General features: G+C 39.5%; 1 protein-coding gene across 1 annotated transcript in view; it reads left to right on the top strand.

Annotated features, from left to right (window-relative positions):
• Positions 1-6,336: 6,336 nt before the first annotated feature.
• Positions 6,337-20,439, top strand: part of IER3IP1 (immediate early response 3 interacting protein 1) — a 29,991-nt gene continuing 15,888 nt past the window's right edge. The window contains exon 1 of the mRNA XM_068562241.1: positions 6,337-6,516. Within this exon, the coding sequence (XP_068418342.1) occupies positions 6,426-6,516 (91 nt within the window). The 5' untranslated portion in view covers positions 6,337-6,425. The remainder of the gene's footprint in view (positions 6,517-20,439) is intronic.

Raw genomic sequence — 20,439 nt, 5'->3', positions numbered from 1 at the left:
TCACATATTTTCTGTCTCTATGGTACTTTTTTTTCTATATTCTTGAATATTCTTTCAACTTTATCTTCCAATAAACCCTTTTGGAGGGCTATCATGTTTTAACTTTAAGAATTCATCCTTTTCCTCTGATTCTTCCTTTTGTATAGAAATTTCTGTGTGGGTGGGTGGGTGGGTGGGAGACTCTGTTTAAATGCCTTTCAAATCACTTTCATTATCACTAATTGGTCTTTTTTTACTGAATTATCTCATTTTCTCCTGAAGTCAGTTTTACTGATTTTTCATCTTAATCTTTCCTCTCCATGTTGCTGGTTTTCATCATGTCCTGGTTGCCTGTTTATATTTAATAATAATGAACTTGAGTGACTACTTGCATAATGGTGTGGGGAGAAATATCTAACTAGAAGCTCTATGTACTTGGAAAAGTATGTAATCAGCAGCTCAGCTGTAGACCCAACTACTAAGGAATCAGTCATCAAGCTAACAGCCTCCCCAGTGTCAAAATAAGAATGGCCCTACACTAGAGCAGCACTATGCACATTAGAAACCTTAGCTCTCCTCAGGTAGTTAATTTCCTAAAAGGAAAGTACTTTCAGTCTTGCCCAGTGGTAAATGCAGACTGTTCACTATATTGTCCAAGTAGTTTAGGAGTCAGGCTGGGGAAGTCGACTATTTCAAAAATTGATCATCAGTCAATCCACCTGTTTTCAGCCCCAATTTTCCTTCTGGATCTCTGGTGTACCTCTGAATCAAGAGCTTTCATGAAATTTTCAGGACAGTAACTTCCACTTCCATGCAACCCTTTCATGGTTCATTCTTGGCTACAGCTTTATCTACTGAGTGTCATTCATTGATATGCTTCCTTCTATTTTTTGTCTTCCGGAGACTGTTGAAATTTCTTATGTTCCTCTATATCTTTACTGTTAGAAATGTATGTCACCTTTTTATTCCTTTATGATTTAATGGAGTTTAGGAAATAGTGAAGAAAAATACATGTGCTTTATGTGCCATCTTGAACTAGTAGAAATGCATATATATTTAAACGCTCCCAGGTGATTCTGATGATGTGCTAAATTTGGGAGACACTGTTCCAAACTATCTTTTATTCTCACTTTCCCTTTATTTTAAGCACTGAGCATTTAATGCTTTGTAACTCCTTGCATTCTATGGCTCATTTTTCTTACTGGTTGATGATTGTCATCAGAGCAGAATATCTGATTACTACTTGTGCTTAGCCTACTGCATCTTACCCTAGCCCTTGTACAATGTAAAGTACATCTTACGAGTTCAATAAATTCTCCTTGAGTAAAAGAATGAAAAATGAATGAATGAGGGCAGGAATGATATGCATTTGAGTAACTTGTTTCTCTAGTCTTTTTATGCTGCTTTCATTTACTCAGATTTTTAAAAATAGAACTAGTCAACTATATGCAGCCATTCAGGATTAATTCCCTTTAAAAATAGATACAGTAACATTTTTATTTTTTAAAGAAACTTTCTATTTCCAAGAGCCCTATTTCCAGAAACACTTCATATTGCACAAGCTTTCAGCTTGCAAATGGTTTCATTTGAGTCTCATACCAGGAATAGCTTGTATGAATCCATAAACATGAATGAGGCTCATCTTGTGGGATTTTCCTATTTTAGTCCAATGCTTACCTCAAATAGAATCCATTTGGGTGAATACTGCTGCCATAAACTCATTTAAACTCAAGGTAGCCACTGTAAATAGCAGGATTAAAAGCAAACATACCTCAGTCATCATTGATTCATATCTCAGACATAAACAATAAAATAAATGTCTATTAAAATATATTACGATAAAAATGTTAAAAACCAATAATCCATTTTTATTCTTCATGGTGAATCTAAATACTTAATAAATAACATGTCTAATCCTTATCTTAATGAGCTATTTTTTAATGAACGCAGAAAAAATAGGCATGGAAAGAGAGCAGCCAACACGTTTATTGAAGAATTATTCTAAGATCTGACTTGTGAAATTTTTTTCTTTATCACATACCTGATATTTTTCATTGAGTTAGTAAAAGGTTTTAGTCAGTTTATATAGTGACTATTTTCTTCAATCAGCAAGTGTTTTTGTTTTTCACAGATGATTCGGGTACTGTGCATAGCATTTAAGTCATCCAGAACAATGGGGATGCAATCAGAAAAATCCAGAATGTGGAAAGTTTTACAGGAAAAATGACCCCATCCTCTCAACAAATAAATTGCTTTTCTTACTTGGTTTTAGAAGAAGTACTTGGGCTGCTCTGGGGAGGATAAACTGTAGAGAGGAAAGGGGAAAACACAGAGACCTGTTAGGAGCTATTGCACTGCTCTATGCAAGAGATGATGGTGAGTTGGATCGGGGTTTTAGTGGTACAGAAGGTGAGAAGTAACCAGATTTGGATATATGTATGTTGAAGTTCAAGTCAAAAGAATGTGCTGATGGATTGTGTATAGAGTATGAGAGAAAGAGCTAGAAGAATGGAGTTGCCATTATCTGAAATGGGATGCAGGAGAAGCAGGTTTCAGAAGGAAATCAGGAGTTCAGTCTGGGGCAAGGTAAATTTGAGATATGTATTAGATCTAAGTGGTGGTCAGCTGGAAATATCAGCCAAGAGTTCATGGGTGAGTTCTGGGTAGGAGATATAAATTTGGGAGTCTTCAGAGTATATAAATGTTTTTAAGCTATTAGAATAAATTAGATCACCAACAGAGTAGATAGAGATCTCTTCCTTCAAAAATACTGTGGAATGAACAACCCCAAAAGTTAGTGACTTAAAACAATCATTTATTCTCATGGATCTGTGGTTGGGTGAGGGTGTGCTGATCTAGGCTGGGCTAGACTGGGATGACTTGGTTCTGCTCCAAGTGGCTCTCATCCTTCTCCTAGAACTAGTGGACTAGGTTATGTTGTTGTTGTTGTTTTTTCATGGCAATGTCAGAAGCACAAGAAGAAAAGGAGAAATATATAAGGCCTTTTGAGGTCTAGGGTTAGAGCTGGCACAGCATTACTTCTGCCTCATTCTATTGGCCAAAGCAAGTCACATAGTTGAACCCAAAGTCAAGGACCAGCAAAATGGGAAGGCAAAGGCATTGATACAGGAAAGGGTAAAAAGTAGAGTTCATTATTGCAGTCTCTCACAAGTCCAAGGACTGACTCCATCTTGAGTCATCTTAACTTTAAAAGATAAGCTTGAATTCTGTATTGACCCTGCTTCCCACATTTAATCAGTGGCCAAATATATTACCCTAGACGTAATCTTAACCATTGCTCCCCCTTGCCTAAAGGAACTTCATTGAAGGCATCCATTCTTTGATTCCTGTCAACGGAATAAAAACATGGACTCTATATTACTAGTTACAAAGAAAGTCTGAAGCAAGATGGTCCAGGGTGCCAACTTGTGCCATCTAACAGTCTGAAGAGAATAAAAGCAAAACAAAACTTGAAGAAGAATATGATAAGGAGACATTTGTGTCTGAAACTGGAAAAACAGTCTCAACCTCAGTAGAATTGTCTGATAGGATATCTAACATGGATGCCTGAAAACGTATCATACAGACATCAGAAGCTCAGCACCAAGCAGCAAGCTCTAATTTTAAATAGGCCATAGCCAGTAATTTTTTCAAGCCACTAATATGCAGAATATTTTATACATTACCCAGTTCTTTGTTTGGGGACGGATTTTTTTTTAAATGAGACAACTATTTTATAAATACATTTTCAAATTCCGGAATTTGAATTTTTTTGGAAGTACAGAGATCAGAGGAACAATTCTTTTTAAGGATATAATCTGCTGTTACTAGCTTAGGCTACAAGTCTGGATTTTTGAAAAGTAATGAATCAGATAACATGGTACAAGTACTTGTACACTATTTATATTTTAAGCTGCTTTTGCTAGATCTAGAGATTTTGGGGGATGAAGGAGCCCTAGAGATCATAATTACCTAATTTTATAGATGATGTAACAGAGGCCCACAGAGGTTAACCTGATTCTTTTGACAATAAAGGAATCAGATCATGTGAGTTGTAACCCAGTGGCTGGTGACAGAAAGGGGTGACTGTGGGATGCTTTTCTCTCACCTCCACTCCATCCGTCCCCATAATCTCCAGTCATCCCTCTTTACCCCCTCTTCAGTAAGCATCAATCTAGTAAAAACTGTAAGTCACTGCTCAACCAAAGCTTCCAGACAAGGCCCCCAGGTACCCCTCCTGCCACCCAGCCCAGCGTAGAAATCCTGGAATTGTCACTGTCCGCTTACAAGGACAACCTTCCTTCTCTGTCATTAGTATCTAGGGTTTTGTGGGCCTTGAAAAACCGGAGGATTTGTTGGCATCCTGTTGTTTCTTTTATTCCCTTTACTTTACCTTCCTGTGTTTCTCCCTACCTGATTTACACTTAGGGCCAATTTTGGAGATAGTGTTTATGTATATCTGTGGGAAGTGATATACCTCTTCTTCCCTGTAGGCACTAACTAGTTGGCCTATTTAAGCTTAATTTCTTCTTGGGAGTTTAACTAATTATTCTTTTTTTTGGGTAGTGTCTCTTCCAGCAGCTGCAACACACAGGCTTCCAAAGTCCTTTCTGGGTCTAATGTGCTGCTTTTCCCTTTTTTTTAGGGGAAACTGAGAAGTTCAGGAGATGATTACTTTGTATATTTGCTCTCAAAAATTATCTAAACTTTAACATGATTGGACTCAGCCTCTTACTGGTGCTGTCAAAGATAAAACTGGACATGAGAGTGGTAAGACAGATTTTAATCAGTAATATACTATTGCAATTTTGATTTGTACAGAAGTGACTGGGCATTTTAAAGGGAGAATGAGGAAGTAGAAAGGGAGGTGAGCAGGGGCTCAGTAGAGTTGGGGAAGCGGAAAAATTACCAAGGGGTGGTCAGTGTAAATACTGATTAGGCCAGCTGTGTCTGTTAGCTGCAATTATCAAAATTAGGATTCTTCCTTCATACAGAGACTGGGAGACAGAGGCCCTATCCTTCCTGGTGATTACATTTTAAAGGAACGGCTTTCAGATCCTTGAGAAAGACACCCTTGAACTGTAGGAGCTACATATATATCTAAAAGGGATAGAGGAAAGATTCACAATTGTAAATCCATTTTAATAAATGCTCTAAGAAAGGATGGTCGGGGTCTATTTTCAGGTGTTGGGTAGAACAAACAGTAAATTCTTTGGGGAGCCTTGAGCTTTTTAGGCAGGCACTTGAAGGGGGTCTAGGGTCATCCTAGGGATGACTTGAGCTGTTAGAAACTATGTTAAAGTCTTTTAACATGGGGGTAGGGGAGTGGATGAAATCATTTGTGTTGAGAATCTGTAGTTTTTACAGGCCAAGGTTGAGGTATAGTCGAGATGAGGGCTCAGAGGGCCTGCTAGAGTTTGGTCAAGGAGAGAATGTTTCTCACTGAGTAATTTTAAGACATGTTGTATGGTCAGGCCACCCAAGATGGCTGTTCTCTTGCTCTCTGTACATCCGCTACTTGACCAGTGCCTACTTCACCTATACCCTGCTCACATGACTGACCTTGATCTTCCTACATACTTGCCCCCACCCCAGCTAGTAACTGTATGTGCCTCACTGCCCCCCTATAACTGGTAATCTTCATGCTCCTCCCCCACCCCCAGAGCAAAAACTGCCACCATGTCCTGCCTGCCATGGGGTGTCGCTCCAGGACCTTGCTTCCAACATGTAGATCCTCCCCTCCGCACACCCCACCCCCACCCCCACCCCCGCCCCAATCCATTAAATCATGTCTCTGTTGCTGACTCCGGGCTCTTCCCTTGGTCTTGAACCTGGGCAACTACAGGCCTGTGGGGTACAGCCCAAAACATGTTATTTTAGTTTAATTTTTTAAAAAACTTTATTTGCCAAAGCCTTCCTTTTTTCCATTTGTAAAATAGGAATTACTTATTAACATCTCATACAGCTCTTAGGAGCATCTAATGCAGCGCTGTCCCACAGAAGTATTGGACGAGACTCACATGCCATTATCAGTAACCTCATAGGCACAGTTTAAAAATAGTATATAGAAATAAACAGTAAAAATTAATGTTAGTAATTATTTTATTTACCTAATATATTCAAAATATTTCAACTTGTAATCAACATTTTAAAATTATTGGGAGATTTTGCGTTCTTGTTTTCGTCCTATGTATTTTACATTTACAACACCTCAGTTCGGGCCAGCCACAATTCAAAGGTTCAGTACTTCTGGCTGCTGCATTGGACAGCGCAGCTCTACAGGCCTTGCTGATGTGAGCATGGGGCGGGTCTTAGCCAGATGGGAGCGGAGCTTCTCAGAACGCGTTTTGGGCCTCGTCGGCTGCCGTAAGAAGCGCCGGCCGTGGCGGCGCCACGTCCCTTGCCGCGGAGGGAAGGGGGTCAGTTGGGCCTCGGAGCGGGTGGTCATGGCCTTTACGCTGTACTCGCTGCTGCAGGCGGCCCTGCTCTGCGTCAATGCCATCGCCGTGCTACACGAGGAGCGATTCCTCAAGAACAGTGAGTGGGGCCGCGGGGGCGGGCCGAAGGGGACGCGGCGGGCCGAGGGGGACGCAGCGAGCCTCGGGGGTGCGGACCCGACTCGGGCCGCGTGAGTGGACCACTTGGGCCGGGACAGACGGGCGGCCGAGGGCTCTCCTCTTGGGGCCCTTCCTTGGGTGGGGAAGCCGAGCCACTTTCGTCTCACCAGTGGAGTGAAGATTGTTCAGTGGGGTGAAGATTGTTCAGCAGACGCCCACTGTGTGTCGGACCCTGGGTGTCGGGATGGGGGGAGGCGGGCATGAGCCAGGGAACGCCCCTGCCTGCGTCCAGTTTAGGTTAGGAATTTAGTACCCTTCTCTGTAACCGCTTTTAATTGTCAAAAACCTGGGGTGTGAGTTTTCAGTGAAAGAGGGAGGGGTGTGGCTCATTTTGGGGCGTAGGTAATCAGAAGAATGAACTGATGGAAGGCCATAGGGGTTCCTGGGCTTTGGGGATAAGAGGAAAGGGGGCGTGTTGGGGTTATCACGCCATCCAGTCATCCATGTTCCAAGAAAAGTTTATTCAGCACAGTTTATTGGGTGCCTAGGATGTGCCAGGCTAGAATCTGAGAATACAGAGAAGACAGAAGTTATGCCTACCGGGATCTCACAATCCAGCGACCTCCATGCCACCTGGGCGGACTGCTTTTTTCTGCATGAGGCACAATTAAGGCAGGATAACCGCATGATGTGCATCATTTGTCACAGCGTACCAAATATGTCTGTGTAGATCACTGAAACTCAAACCCATGAGCAAGATTTACTGGTTTCATTTATTCCTTCAGGAGAGATTTATTGAGCACAAATTATGTGCCAGGCGAAACTGAGGTTAAAACAGTTGCCCTGCCCTCCTAATGAAAGTTAATCTAAATAAAAACTGAACAAGTACCAATAACAAGTATGCAGAATGTTACGAAAGAGAAGTGCTGGGAGATACTAACTTGTGAATCTTTGAAAGCTTGGAGGAAGTGTGTCTAACCCGAAATCAGATAAGTCAGTAAACATTAACTAGGTGAAGAGTCGGGAGGTGATGAGTAAGAGCTGGTGTGAAAATTGGTGTGGAAAAGTTGTAAGCAGGGCAGTGACATGACTTGATTTGTGTTATTTGCTGGTTACTGTGTGGAGAACAGATCAGAAGTGTAGAAGAGTGGATGTGGAAAGCACCATTCCAAATAGGGCAAGTAGAGATGGTGGGTATAATATAAGTTGAATGGGTATAATAACAATAATGATACCTAACACTTAACACTTACCATGTGCCAGGATCTGTATCAAGTGCTTTCTGCATATTAACTTGTGTAACCCTCACAACAACCCTATGAGACAAATACTGTTTTCATTCCTGCTTTACAGTTGGGGGCCAGAAACACAAAAGAGTTGGTAGCTTTCTTAAGATCACACAGCTAGAGAGCAGCAGAGTTAGGGTTCAGTTCAGGCAGTCTGACTCAAGTTCACCTCTTCACCACTATGCTATCCAGAAAAGTAGAAGGAATCACATTGTGGGTTGAATTGTATGCCCCTAAAAGATATATTAAAGTCCTAACCCTTGTTTCCTTTTTTGGAAATAACGTCTTTGCAGGTGAAATTAAGTTAAGATGAGGTCACACTGGAAAAGGATGGACCCTAAGTCCAATGAGGTGTCCCTATTGGGAGAGAGAGATACAGAGACACACAGACACAGGGGGAAGAAGGCCATGTGACAACAGAGGCAGAGACGAGTGGTGCAGCTGCAGTCCAGAGAATGCCAAAGATTGCCAGTAACTACCAGAAGCTAGGAGAGAGGCATAGACGACATTATCCCAAGAGCCCCGAAAAGGAACCAACTCTGCCAACACCTTGGTTTTGGACTTCTGGCCTCCAGAACTGTGAAAAAATAAACTTTCATTGTGTTAAGCCAGATAGTTTGTGGCACTTTGATATAATAGCCCTAGGAAACTAGTACAAATCAGAAGATATTTTAAACGTAGAAAAGATAGAATTTACTGTTTGGACATTGGGAATGAGGAGAGAGGAAAAAGTCAAAGATCTCTCTTGGTTTTCTGGTTTAAGCAACTGAGTGAAGGGTAGTAGCTTTACTGAGTTGGCACTGGTGGAAAATTGTGGGGTGTGGTGCAGGTAACAAGGTGAAGAGATAAAGAAAGAAGTTTCGCACATGCTGAGGTTGAGATTTCTGTGAGATACGCAAGTGGAGATATGGAATAGTCAGTTGGACTTAAGTCCATAGACCAGAAGCAAGAGCCAGAGCGGAGGCTGAGATTTGAGTTTGTCGACCACAGATGATAAATTAAGCCATGTGAAGAGATGAAATTGTTCAGGGAAGGATTAGAGTACAAAGGAGAATTGTTGACCAGGACAGTCCTAAAATCTCTTCCAGTATTTAATGTTCAGGTAATGATAGAAGAGCTGACAGGAGAAATTGATGAGTGAGCAAAACAGAGAGATGGGGAAATCTAGACAGTGGGGTTTCACAGAGGCCAAGGAATGTTTGAAGCAGGAGAGAGAATACAACAGTGGAATGTTCTGAGAAACCAAGCAAGATAAGGACTGAAAAGTGTCCTGAGGATTCAGGGTAGTAGAGGTCATTGGTGATTCTGCAGTTACAACAGTGGGTAAAATCCACATTGGAATGGGGAGGAGCGAGTGGAAAGTCACAGAATGGAGACAGCACAATTATCCAAATGTATCACTGAGTTGGAGGAGATGAAATGGTAGCTGGAAGGCGATGCAGAGATATGTTTTATGATTCTTTTGTTTTTTAGGTCTCAGCAGTGACAATGAGAACTAGTCAGGTCTCTTCAATAAGTCAATGCCATGAAATAAGTGGGGAGGAAGTGACCACTGAGGCAAATATACAAAATATAAAAAAGACAAAAAGAGAGAGAGATGTAGGGAGATATTCATATGCAGCATGTGGACCTTGATTGAATTCTAGTTCAAACATATCAAATGTAAAAAACATTTTGGAAACATTTGAAGAAATTTGAGTATGGAGTAGATACTAGATGATATTAAGGAATCACTGTACATCTTGTTAGTGTGATAAAAATGCATACTGAAATATTTCAGTACCAGTAATTTATTTTTAAAGTAATCAAGCAGAAAAAAAGATGAAGCACATAGGCAAAAAATCAATAATTATTAAATCTGAGTGATAGGTATGTTTTAAAACTTTCATAATTAAAGGTTAGAAAAGGAATTGCTAGGGGAAAAGATCTAGTAATGAGAGAAAAATAAAAGGTACAGGAGAGAAATGAGGTAATTGATAACTCAAGGATTCTGAGAAGGTGGATAGGGATGGGTCCTAAGGCACAGATGGAGGAGATGGCATTAAGTGGGAGGTGGGATACTTTCTTCATTGAAAAAGGAGGAAGGATTAGCTGGAGAAGGAGGAGGTTCCCAGATTTGGTGGCAGGAAGTTTTTCTTCATTCCTTATAACAAATAGGCCAGTCACTGTGAGCTAGGTGGAAAAGATGTAGCAGTGAGCATAACACAGTATCTTTGTTCTCATATCTTAGAGTCTAATGGTAGAACAGATAAATAATTATACAAATAGTTGAGTCTAGGATAAATGCTTTGAAGGAAGAGAACTGGGTGAGAACCATGGGAATATAACTTCCTGGTTGAATCAGAACAGCATCAGTTCCTAAGGAAATAGCATTTAAAGCTAAGTCCTGGAATAGGAATAGGAATTAGCCTATTTTTAGGTACCTTTAAGACTTCAAATTAGAGATATCATGTAGGCATTTGCATATACAGGTTTGGTGCCCAGAAGGGAGGAGGTCTGGGAAGGATTTACACATGGGGATTTTCGGTGTTGGCTGGTAATTTGAAACCATTGGAATGAAGGCTATTTCTCAGAGGGAGAAGAGGTTCAAGGATTGAGTCCTGAGATTACTCATCCCTGTCAGGGTTCTTGGTTGCAAGTAATAGAAGCTGACTCTGCCTGATTAAACAGAAAGAAATTTACTAAAATGTTGTTGGACAATAGAACAGTGGAGCAGAGTGGAGAATCCAAATACAGACACATACTTATATGGACACTTAATTTATGATAAAGTTAACAGTAGCGTGTGATAGAAAGGATGGTCCTTCAATAAATGATTCTAGGTTAACTGGATATTCAAAAAGAAATAAATGAATCTTGACCTTCTGCCTCAGGCTAAACACATAAGCCAATTGCAAGAGCATTGTAGATCTAAATGAGAAAGGTAAAACAAAGCTAGAAGAAAACAAACTTTTTCTGAAAGGGCCATATTAAAAATAGTAGGCTTTTGCCGGCCAGGAGGCAGAACTGAGGCTATTAAGCAGGTATCTATATAACCGTTTATAAATGTGAGACATCATTCTTTTTTCCCCCAGCTTTGAGATCTAATTGACAAATAACATTGTCTAAGTTTAATATGTACATGCGATGATTTGATACACGTATATATTGCAAAATGCTTACCACAGTAAGGTTGGTTAGCATATCCTTCACCTCACATAATTATCATTTTGTTGTTTATGTTGTTGTGGTGAGAACATTTAAGATTTACTCTCAGAGCAACTTTCAAGTAAACAGTGTTGGATCACCATACTGTACAGTAGATCCCCAGAGCTTATTCATCTAATTGAAAATTAGTGCCTTTTGACCAACGTCTCCCCATTTCCCCTACCACTCCACTCCTGGCAACCACCATACTACTCTCTCTTTCTATGAGTTTGATGGTTTTAGATCCCACGTATAAGTGAGATAATACAGTACTTGTCTTCCTCTGAGTTATTTCACTTAGCATAATGTCCTCAAGGTCCATCTGTGTTGTCACATATGGCAGGTTTTCCTTGTTTATGGCTGAATAATATTTCATTATATATGTACACCACATTTTCTTTATCCATTCATCTGTCAGTGGACACTTAGATTGTTTCCATGTCTTGGATATTGTGAATAGTGCTGCAGTGAACATGGGAGTGCAAATATCTCCTCGAGATAATGACTTCATCTGTTTTGGAAAAATACCCAGAAATGGGATTGCTGGATCATATAGCAGTTCTATTATATTTTAAATTTTTTGAGGAACCTCCATACTGCTTTCCAAAGTGGCTGTACCAGTTTACATTCCTATCAACAGTGCACAAAGGTTCCCTTTTTTCACATCCTTGCCAGCATTGATTGTCTCTTGTCTTTTTGGTAATAGTCATTCTAACAGGTGATATTTCATTGTGGCTTTGATTTACATTTTTCTGATGAATAGTGATGTTGAGCACCTTTTCGTGTACTTGGCCATTTTTATTTCTTCTTTGGAAAAATACCTAATCAAGTCCTCTGCCCAGTTTTAATCGAATTATTTGAAAATACAATTATTAATGGAAAGCACCTCCACAGTGGTAGTGTGAGAACCTCCACTGGACCCTCTTTCCAATAAAACAACTATAACTAGTGAAAATTATTTAAAAAACGAACATTTGAAGTCTCTGGGAATTGTCATAAGAGTGTACAACAAATGAAGAAACTTTTTTTTTTCCCCCAAGAAAATCTATTAAAGCTCAGTAAGAGCAGTGAGAATCTCTGGCATTTGAGCCACAACCAGCTCTTCCCTCTCCCCAACACACACACACACACACAAAGGAAATGATAAAGATTACAGTCAAAATTAATGGAATACAGAGTAGAAAAACAATAGAAGTAACAAAACTAAAAACTAGTTCTTTCAGAAGATCAACAAAATTGGCAAACATTTAGCTAGACCAAGAAAAAAGGAAAGAAGACTCAAATTACTAAAATCAGGAATGAAAGGTGACATCACTATCTTAGAGAATGAAAAGGATTATAAGGGAATGCTGTGAACAACTGTATGCCAACAAATTAGATGACTTAGATGAAATGGACAAATTCCTAGAAAGACTACAAACTATTGAACTGACTTAAGAAGAACTAGGAAATCTGATTAGACCTGTACCATGTAAAGAGATTGAGTTAGTAACTTAAAGACTTTGAACAAAGAAAAACTCAGGCTTCATTGCTGGATTTTACCAAACATTTAAAGAAGACTTAACACCAAAATAGAGAGAAGAGAAGACATCCCAACTCATGCAGTGAGGCCAGTATTAACCTGATATGAAAACCAGACACAGCACAAGAAAAGAAACTCCAGACCAGTATCTGCTGAATATAGACACAAAAATTCTCTACAGAACACTGGCAAACTAAACCAAGTGGGATTTTCCCTGGGAGTGCAGTGTTGGTTTAACATTTTTAAATCAATTAATGTAATTCATCATATTAATAAAATAAATAAAAATCACATGATATAATAGATGCAGAAAAACATTTGACAAAACCTAATACCCTTTCATGATAAAACGTTCAACAAACTAGGAATAGGAAGGAACTTCCTCAATCTGATAAAGAACATCTTTGAAAACCCCTCAGTTAACAGACTTAATGATGAAAGGCTAAGTGCTTTCCCCAGCTAGGAATAAGAAAAGGATCTTGCCACTCCTTTTTAACATTGTACTGGAGATTCTATCCATGGCAATTAGACAAGAAAAAGAAATAAAAAACATCCAGATTGTGAGGTTGAAAAAGTAAATCTCTTGTTTGCAGATGACATAATCTTGTATATAGAAAGTCCTAAGGAATCACTAAAAAACTATTAGAACTAAGAAATGAGTTTAGTAAGGTTGCAAGATACGAGATCAGGAACAAAAATCATTTGTTTTCCTGTACATGAACAATGAACAATCAAAAATGAAATTTAAAAAAACATCATTTACAATATCATCAAAAAGAACAAAATACTTAGGAATAAATTTAACAGAATAAGTGTAAGTCTTATACTATGAAAACTACAAGGCATTGTTGAGTGAAATTAAAGAAGAATAAAGATTTTTAAAGATAATTAATGGGTGTAAAAACACTCCATGTTCATGGATTGGAAGACTAAATATTGTTAGGATAACAATACTTAATATTACTGATTTTACAGAGTTAATGCAATGTCTATCCAAATCCCAGTTGGCTTTCTTTTGGCAGAAACTGACAAGTTGGGTCCTAAAGGAAATTCAAGGGATCCAGAATAGCCAAAACAACTTCGAAAGAGAATACAATGCCCAGACCTTACTCCAGACCTGCATTCAAATTTCCCAGAAGTGAAGTTGAGCAGTGTGTCTTTTCCAGAATTTCTACAGATGATTGAGATTTGTGCTCCTAGATGACAACTACTGCCACAAACTATTGGAATGGCCTAGAATTGTTAGTACTTTGCCCTCCAGAACTTTGCTTTCCACATTTCCTCTTTTATCTAGAAATAGTACAGAAATATTTTGTTTGAGCATGTGTTTTGAATATGGTTCCAGAACTAAGGGAAAACACCACATTGCCTTGAGTAAGTGGATAAGCCATTGTTCTAAAATATCTGAATAGTTTTAAGATAGAATTTTAAAATATTTTAAGTGTTAAATATTGTTTATATAAGCTCTTAACTCTTCTTACCTAGATTTTCATAGTAACCTCCTCACTGGTCACACTCCATCCATTTTTGCTTCTCTTTGTTCTCCCTTCTATAGGAAGCTGACCGTGTTCCTCAGTGTTTGAAATTCTGAGTTCTTCAATATCCATAGCCTTCAACGTAAAATTCATACTCCCTTGTGTGACTTATAAACCCACCATAATGTTTCCCTTCCTCTCTGTCCTTCCCCTCTTTTACCCTTCCCTAATATGTACCATGTACCTTTTTTACCATGATACTCTTCTTCACTGCTGAGCCTTTACTCAAATTATTTTCTCTGCCTGTGATGACCTTGACTTACCTCATTTCTTTGACTGGCTAACTCTTCAGCCTATCCTTTAAGGCCTACTTCTGGCATTTGCCTTTCCCAGAAGCCATCTCTGACCCATTTTGTGGGTAATATACCACTGCAGTTTCTTTTCTGTCTCCTCCAGTAGACTGACAACAAGGGTCCTTTCATCTTTACAATTCATTCCATCAGTCAATGAATGTTTTCTAAATAACTTTATGTTTCCATTATCATATTCTTGTGATTCCTGACTTGAGAGCTATCATATTTATACACATAGGTTAGCCAGTATTTTGGCAATAGTGCAGAGAACGTGTTGTTTCTTTTAGTGCTCCACAATGACGCTAATTTCCTTTATGTACAAGAAAAAAATCACATAGTGGATTTTTATTTATTTATTTATTTATTTATTTTTGGCTGCGTTGGGTCTTCGTTGCTGCGCACAGGCTTTCTCTAGTTGCGGCGAGTGGGGGCTACTCTTCATTGCGGTGTGTGGGCTTCTCATTGCGGTGGCTTCTCTCGTTGTAGAGCATGGGCTCTAGGCATGGTGCGGGCTTCAATAGTTGTGGCTTGTGGGCTGTAGAGCACAGGCTCAGTAGTTGTGGTGCACAGGCTTAGTTGCTCCATGGCCTGTGGGATCGTCCCAGACCAGGGCTCGAACCCATGTCCCCTGCATTGGCAGGCAGATTCTTAACCACTGTGCCACCAGGGAATCCCCTACCTAATGGATTTTAATACCTGCCAAAATTGTTCTTACTAGGTTTCGTTTGTGATGCCCAGTATCAATTTGACATATATTTATTATATCCAGGTTTGTGTGCCTGACACACAGTGAGGTCAAACAAACCGAAAAGTAGGAGTTTGGAGCAGAGAAAGGTTTATTGCAGTGGCCAAGCAAGGAGATCAGGTGGCTCATGCTCAAAAAGCCTGAACTCCCCAGTGGATTTTGGGGAAGAGTTTTTATAGGCAAAATTTGGAGGGAGGGCTGCAGGGTATGTGACCTTCCTCTGACTGGTTGGGTGAGGTAACGGGGTGGTGTTCCAGTCAGCCTTCTGGTCCCAGCCAGTTTGGGGTCCATGTGCTTATGCTTAGCCTGAAGTTAACATCCTCCACCTGGGTGGGGTCTTAGTTCCTGTAGAAGAACTCAGACATCTGTGTTAGATTGTTATGTATATTCCTTGAGGAGGAACCAGGACCCTGCCCTATCACCGCACTACCGTTTCTTGACTGCCTTTCCTTTGTTTCTGCATTCCCTCACTCCCGTAATTAGCAACTGTTCGAATCTGCCCTTTGGAACTCAGGGAAGATCTAGGAGGCTGAAAGCATTTTTCCTCCAAACAAGAAATGGGAAACACAGAAAGGCTTGTGTACCCAGGAGGGCCCCACACGGTCCTGCTTGGTTTCAGTCCCACCTTTTCTTTGATACTCCTCAATCTTGAGGGGAACAAGTGTTGGACAAGGAAGGGAATAACATTTTGCTTAGAGATTTTTTAAAAAAAATTTTTATTGGAGTATAGTTGATTTCCAATGCTGTGTTAGTTTCAGGTGTACAGCAAAGTGAATCAGTTTTACATATACAAATATCCACTCTTTTTAAGATTCTTTTCCCATATAGGCCATTACAGAGTATTGAGTAGAGTTCCCTGTGCTATACAGTAGGTCCTTATTAGTTATCTGTGTTATATATAGTAGTGTGTATATGTCAATCCCAATCTCCAGATTTATCCCTCCCCCTCCCCCGCTTTCCCCTCTGCTAACCATAAGTTTGTTAGAGATGTTAATCATAAACTCAGCAGAGGAACTTGGTTTTAGGGGAATTCGGTTTCAGTAGTAGTTATGAGTAATACAGAAGAAACATTTCACACATGAAACTGTATTAGCTCTGGCTATCATAACAAAGTATCATAGACTGGGTGGCTTAAACAACAGAAATTTATTTTCTTACAGTTCTGGAAGCTGGAAATCTGAGATTAGGGTGCCAGCATGTTTGAATTCTGGTGAGGACTCTCTTCCTGGCTTGCAGATGGCCACCTTCTCACTGTGTCCTCACATGGCTGGGCAGAGTCAAGATCTCTCTCTTCCTCTTTTTGTAAGGCCACAGCCCTATCAGATTAGGGCCCTACCCTTAAGATTCCCTTTAATTTTAATTATCTCCTAAAGATCCTATCTCCAGATACAGTCTCTTTGAGGGTTAGGGCTTTAACATGTGAGTTTGGTGGGAAGACAAATCAGTCCGTAGCAAACAGTTAAAATATTACAAGTTGTTATTTGACTCAGGTTTGAATGACTGCTCCAGACCACTGTAATATTAGACTTTAGAATAGTGAGAGCTGTGTGAGCCTAAGTAATAGAAAGAGAATTCCTAAAGGAGGTAGACCTTAAACAGTAAATCAGGTTTGCATAAATGTACAGAGAAATGAACAAGGCATTCCACAGGCCTTGCATATGATAGACGACATAGTATGAGCATGGCAGTTTATAAAACATTGAAGAAACCATCTGGATATGTAAGTTTCTATTTAAATATATACTCCTGAAAAACATTTGTTTAATTTCATCAGGGAATAAATGGAAATTACTGTGTTGGATTGGGAATTATATTGAACCAAGAGAGATTGGTCTAAGTATACTAGATCATTCACTTCAGCAGTGATCTTTTTGATCAAGGTAATTTTTTTTAAAACTTACATTAACAGAGTTATTTGTGTAGTTTATTAGGTACTTTTACATTTATGATAGCATTTGATTCACATGCAAATTTGGTGACACTGACAAAGTAAAGCACATTTCATTTTCTTTTATAGAAATGGAAACTAACCTCAAAGAGGCTGAGGTTTGCCAGGGTCAGCCAGTCCTCAAAACTGTAGCTAAAACTTTCTCTTCAAAATGTATCTAACTGAGGGTTGTTGACTGAATCTGAATGGATTACCGTTTTGTGTGTGACTTTGTTTTTTTTTTTAAACATCTTTATTGAAGTATAATTGCTTTACAATGGTGTGTTAGTTTCTGCTTTATAACAAAGTGAATCAGTTATACATATACATATGTTCCCATATCTCTTCCCTCTTGCATCTCCCTCCCTCCCACCCTCCCCATCCCACCCCTCTAGGTGGTCACAAAGCACCGAGCTGATCTCCCTGTGCTATGCGGCTGCTTCCCACTAGCTATCTATTTTACGTTTGGTAGTGTATATATGTCCATGACACTCTCTCACCCTGTCACATCTCACCCCTCCCCCTCCCATATCCTCAAGTCCATTCTCTAGTAGGTCTGTGTCTTTATTCCCGTCTTGCCACTAGGTTCTTCATGGCCTTTTTTTTTTTTTTTCCTTAGATTCCATATATATGTGTTAGCATACTGTATTTGTTTTTCTCTTTCTGACTTACTTCACTCTGTATGACAGACTCTAACTCCATCCACCTCATTACAAATACCTCCATTTCATTTCTTTTTATGGCTGAGTAATATTCCATTGTATATATGTGCCACATCTTCTTTATCCATTCATCCGATGATGGACACTTTGGTTGCTTCCACGTCCTGGCTATTGTAAATAGAGCTGCAATGAACATTTTGGTACATGACTCTCTTTGAACTATGGTTTTCTCAGGGTATATCCTGTATGCCCAGTAGTGGGATTGCTGGGTCGTATGGTAGTTCTAGTTTTAGTTTTTTGAGGACCCTCCATACTGTTCTCCATAGTGGCTGTATCAATTTACATTCCCACCAACAGTTCAAGAGGGTTCCCTTTTCTCCACACCCTCTCTAGCATTTATTGTTTGGGGATTCTTTTTTTTGTTTGTTTGTTTGGGGATTCTTTGATGATGGCCATTCTGAATTGGTGTGGGGTGATACCTCATTGTGGTTTTGATTTGCATTTCTCTAATGATTAGTGATATTGAGCATCCTTTCATGTGTTTGTTGGCAATCTGTATATCTTCTTTGGAGAAATATCTATTTAGGTCTCGCACCCATTTTTCAATTGGATTGTTTGTTTTTTTGATATTGAGCTGCATGAGCTGCTGGTATATTTTAGAGATTAATCCTTTGTCAGTTGCTTCATTTGCAAATATTTTCTCCCAAGCAGAGGGTTGTCTTTTCGTCTTGTTTATGGTTTCCTTTGCTGTGCAAAAGCTTTTAAGTTTCATTAGGTCCAATTTGTTTATTTTTGTTTTTACTTCCATTTCTCTAGGAGGTGGGTCAAAAAGGATCTTGCTGTGATTTATGTCATGGAATGTTCTGCCTATGTTTTCCTCTAAGAGTTTTATAATGTCTAGCCTTACATTTAGGTCCTTAATCCATTTTGAGTTTATTTTTGTGTATGGTGTGAGGGAGTGCTCTAATTTCATTCTTTTACATGTAGCTATCCAGTTTTCCCAGCACCACTTACTGAAGAAGCTGTCTTTTCTCCATTGTGTATTCTTGCCTCCTTCATGGGTTTATCTTTGGGCTTTCTATCCTGTTCCATGGATCTATATTTCTGTTTTTTGTGCCAGTACCATACTGTCTTTTTTTTTTTTAATAAATTTATTTCTTTCTTTATTTTATTTTTGGCTGCGTTGAGTCTTCATTGCTGCGCATGGGCTTTCTCTAGTTTTAGTGAGCAGGGCTACTCTTTGTTGTGGTGTGCAGGCTTCTCATTGCGGTGGCTTCTCTTGTTGCAGGGCACGGGATCTAGGCACGTGAGCTTCAGTAGTTGTGGCACGTGGGCTCTGTAGTTGTGGCTCACGGGCTCTAGGGCGCAGGCTCAGTAGTTGTGGTGCACGGGCTCAGTTGCTCCACAGCATGTGAGATCTTCTCAGACCAGGGCTCGAACCCATGTCCCCTGCATTGGCAGGCGGATTATTAACCACTGCTCCACCAGGGAAGCCCCATACTCTCTTCATTACTGTAGCTTTGTAGTATAGTCTGAAGTCAGGGAGCCTGATTCCTCCAGCTCCGTTTTTCTTTCTCAAGATTGCTTTGACTATTCGGGGTCTTTTGTGTTTCCATACAAATTGTGAAATTTTTTGTTCTAGTTCTGTGAAAAATGCCATTGGTAGTTTGATAGGGATTGCACTGAATCTGGAGATTGCTTTGGGTAGTATAGTCATTATCACAATGTTGATTCTTCCAATCCAAGAACATGGTCTATCTTTCCATCTGTTTGTATCATCTTTAATTTCTTTCATCAGTGTCTTATAATTTTCTGCATACAGGTTTTTTGTCTCCTTAGGTAGGTTTATTCCTACGTATTTAATTCTTTTTGTTGCAGTGGTAAATGGGAATGTTTCCTTAATTTCTCTTTCAGATTTTTCATCATCAGTGTATAGGAATGCAAGAGATTTCTGCACATTAATTTTGTATCCTGCTACTTTACCAAATACATTGATTAGCTCTAGTATTTTTCTCGTAGCATCTTTAGGATTCTCTACGTACAGTATCATGTCATCTGCAAACACTGCCAGCTTTACTTCTTCTTTTCCAATTTGGATTCCTTTTATTTCTTTTTCTTCTCTGATTACCATGGCTAAAACTTCCAAAACTATGTTAAATAATAGTGATGAGAGTGGGCAACCTTATCTTGTTCCAGATTTTAGAGGAAATGGTTTCAGTTTTTCTCCATTGAGAACGATGTTGGCTGTGGGTTTGTCATATATGGCCTTTATTATGTTGAGGTAGGTTCCCTCTATGCCTACTTTCTGGAGACTTTTTATCATAAATGGGTGTTGAATTTTGTCAAAAGCTTTTTCTGCATCTGTTGAGATGATCATATGGTTTTTCTCCTTCAGTTTGTTAATATGGTGTACCACGTTGATTAATTTGTGTATATTGAAGAATCCTTGCATTCCTGGGATAAACCCCACTTGATCATGGTGTATGATCCTTTTAATGTGCTGTTGGATTCTGTTTGCTAGTATTTTGTTGAGGATTTTTGCACCTATGTTCATCAGTGATATTGGCCTGTAGTTTTCTTTTTCTGTGATGTCTTTGTCTCGTTTTCATATCAGGGTGATGGTGGCCCTTAGAATGAGTTTGGGAGTGTTTCTCCCTCTGCTATATTTTGGAAGAGTTTGAGAAGGATGGGTGTTAGCTCTTCTCTAAATGTTTGATAGAATTCGCCTGTGAAGCCATCTGGTCCTG

The sequence above is a fragment of the Eschrichtius robustus genome, chromosome 14, assembly GCF_028021215.1.
Source record: "Eschrichtius robustus isolate mEscRob2 chromosome 14, mEscRob2.pri, whole genome shotgun sequence".
Lineage (NCBI taxonomy): Eukaryota > Metazoa > Chordata > Mammalia > Artiodactyla > Eschrichtiidae > Eschrichtius > Eschrichtius robustus.
Note: the sequence above shows the minus strand (reverse complement) of the source record. Positions and strands in the feature narration are given on the sequence as shown.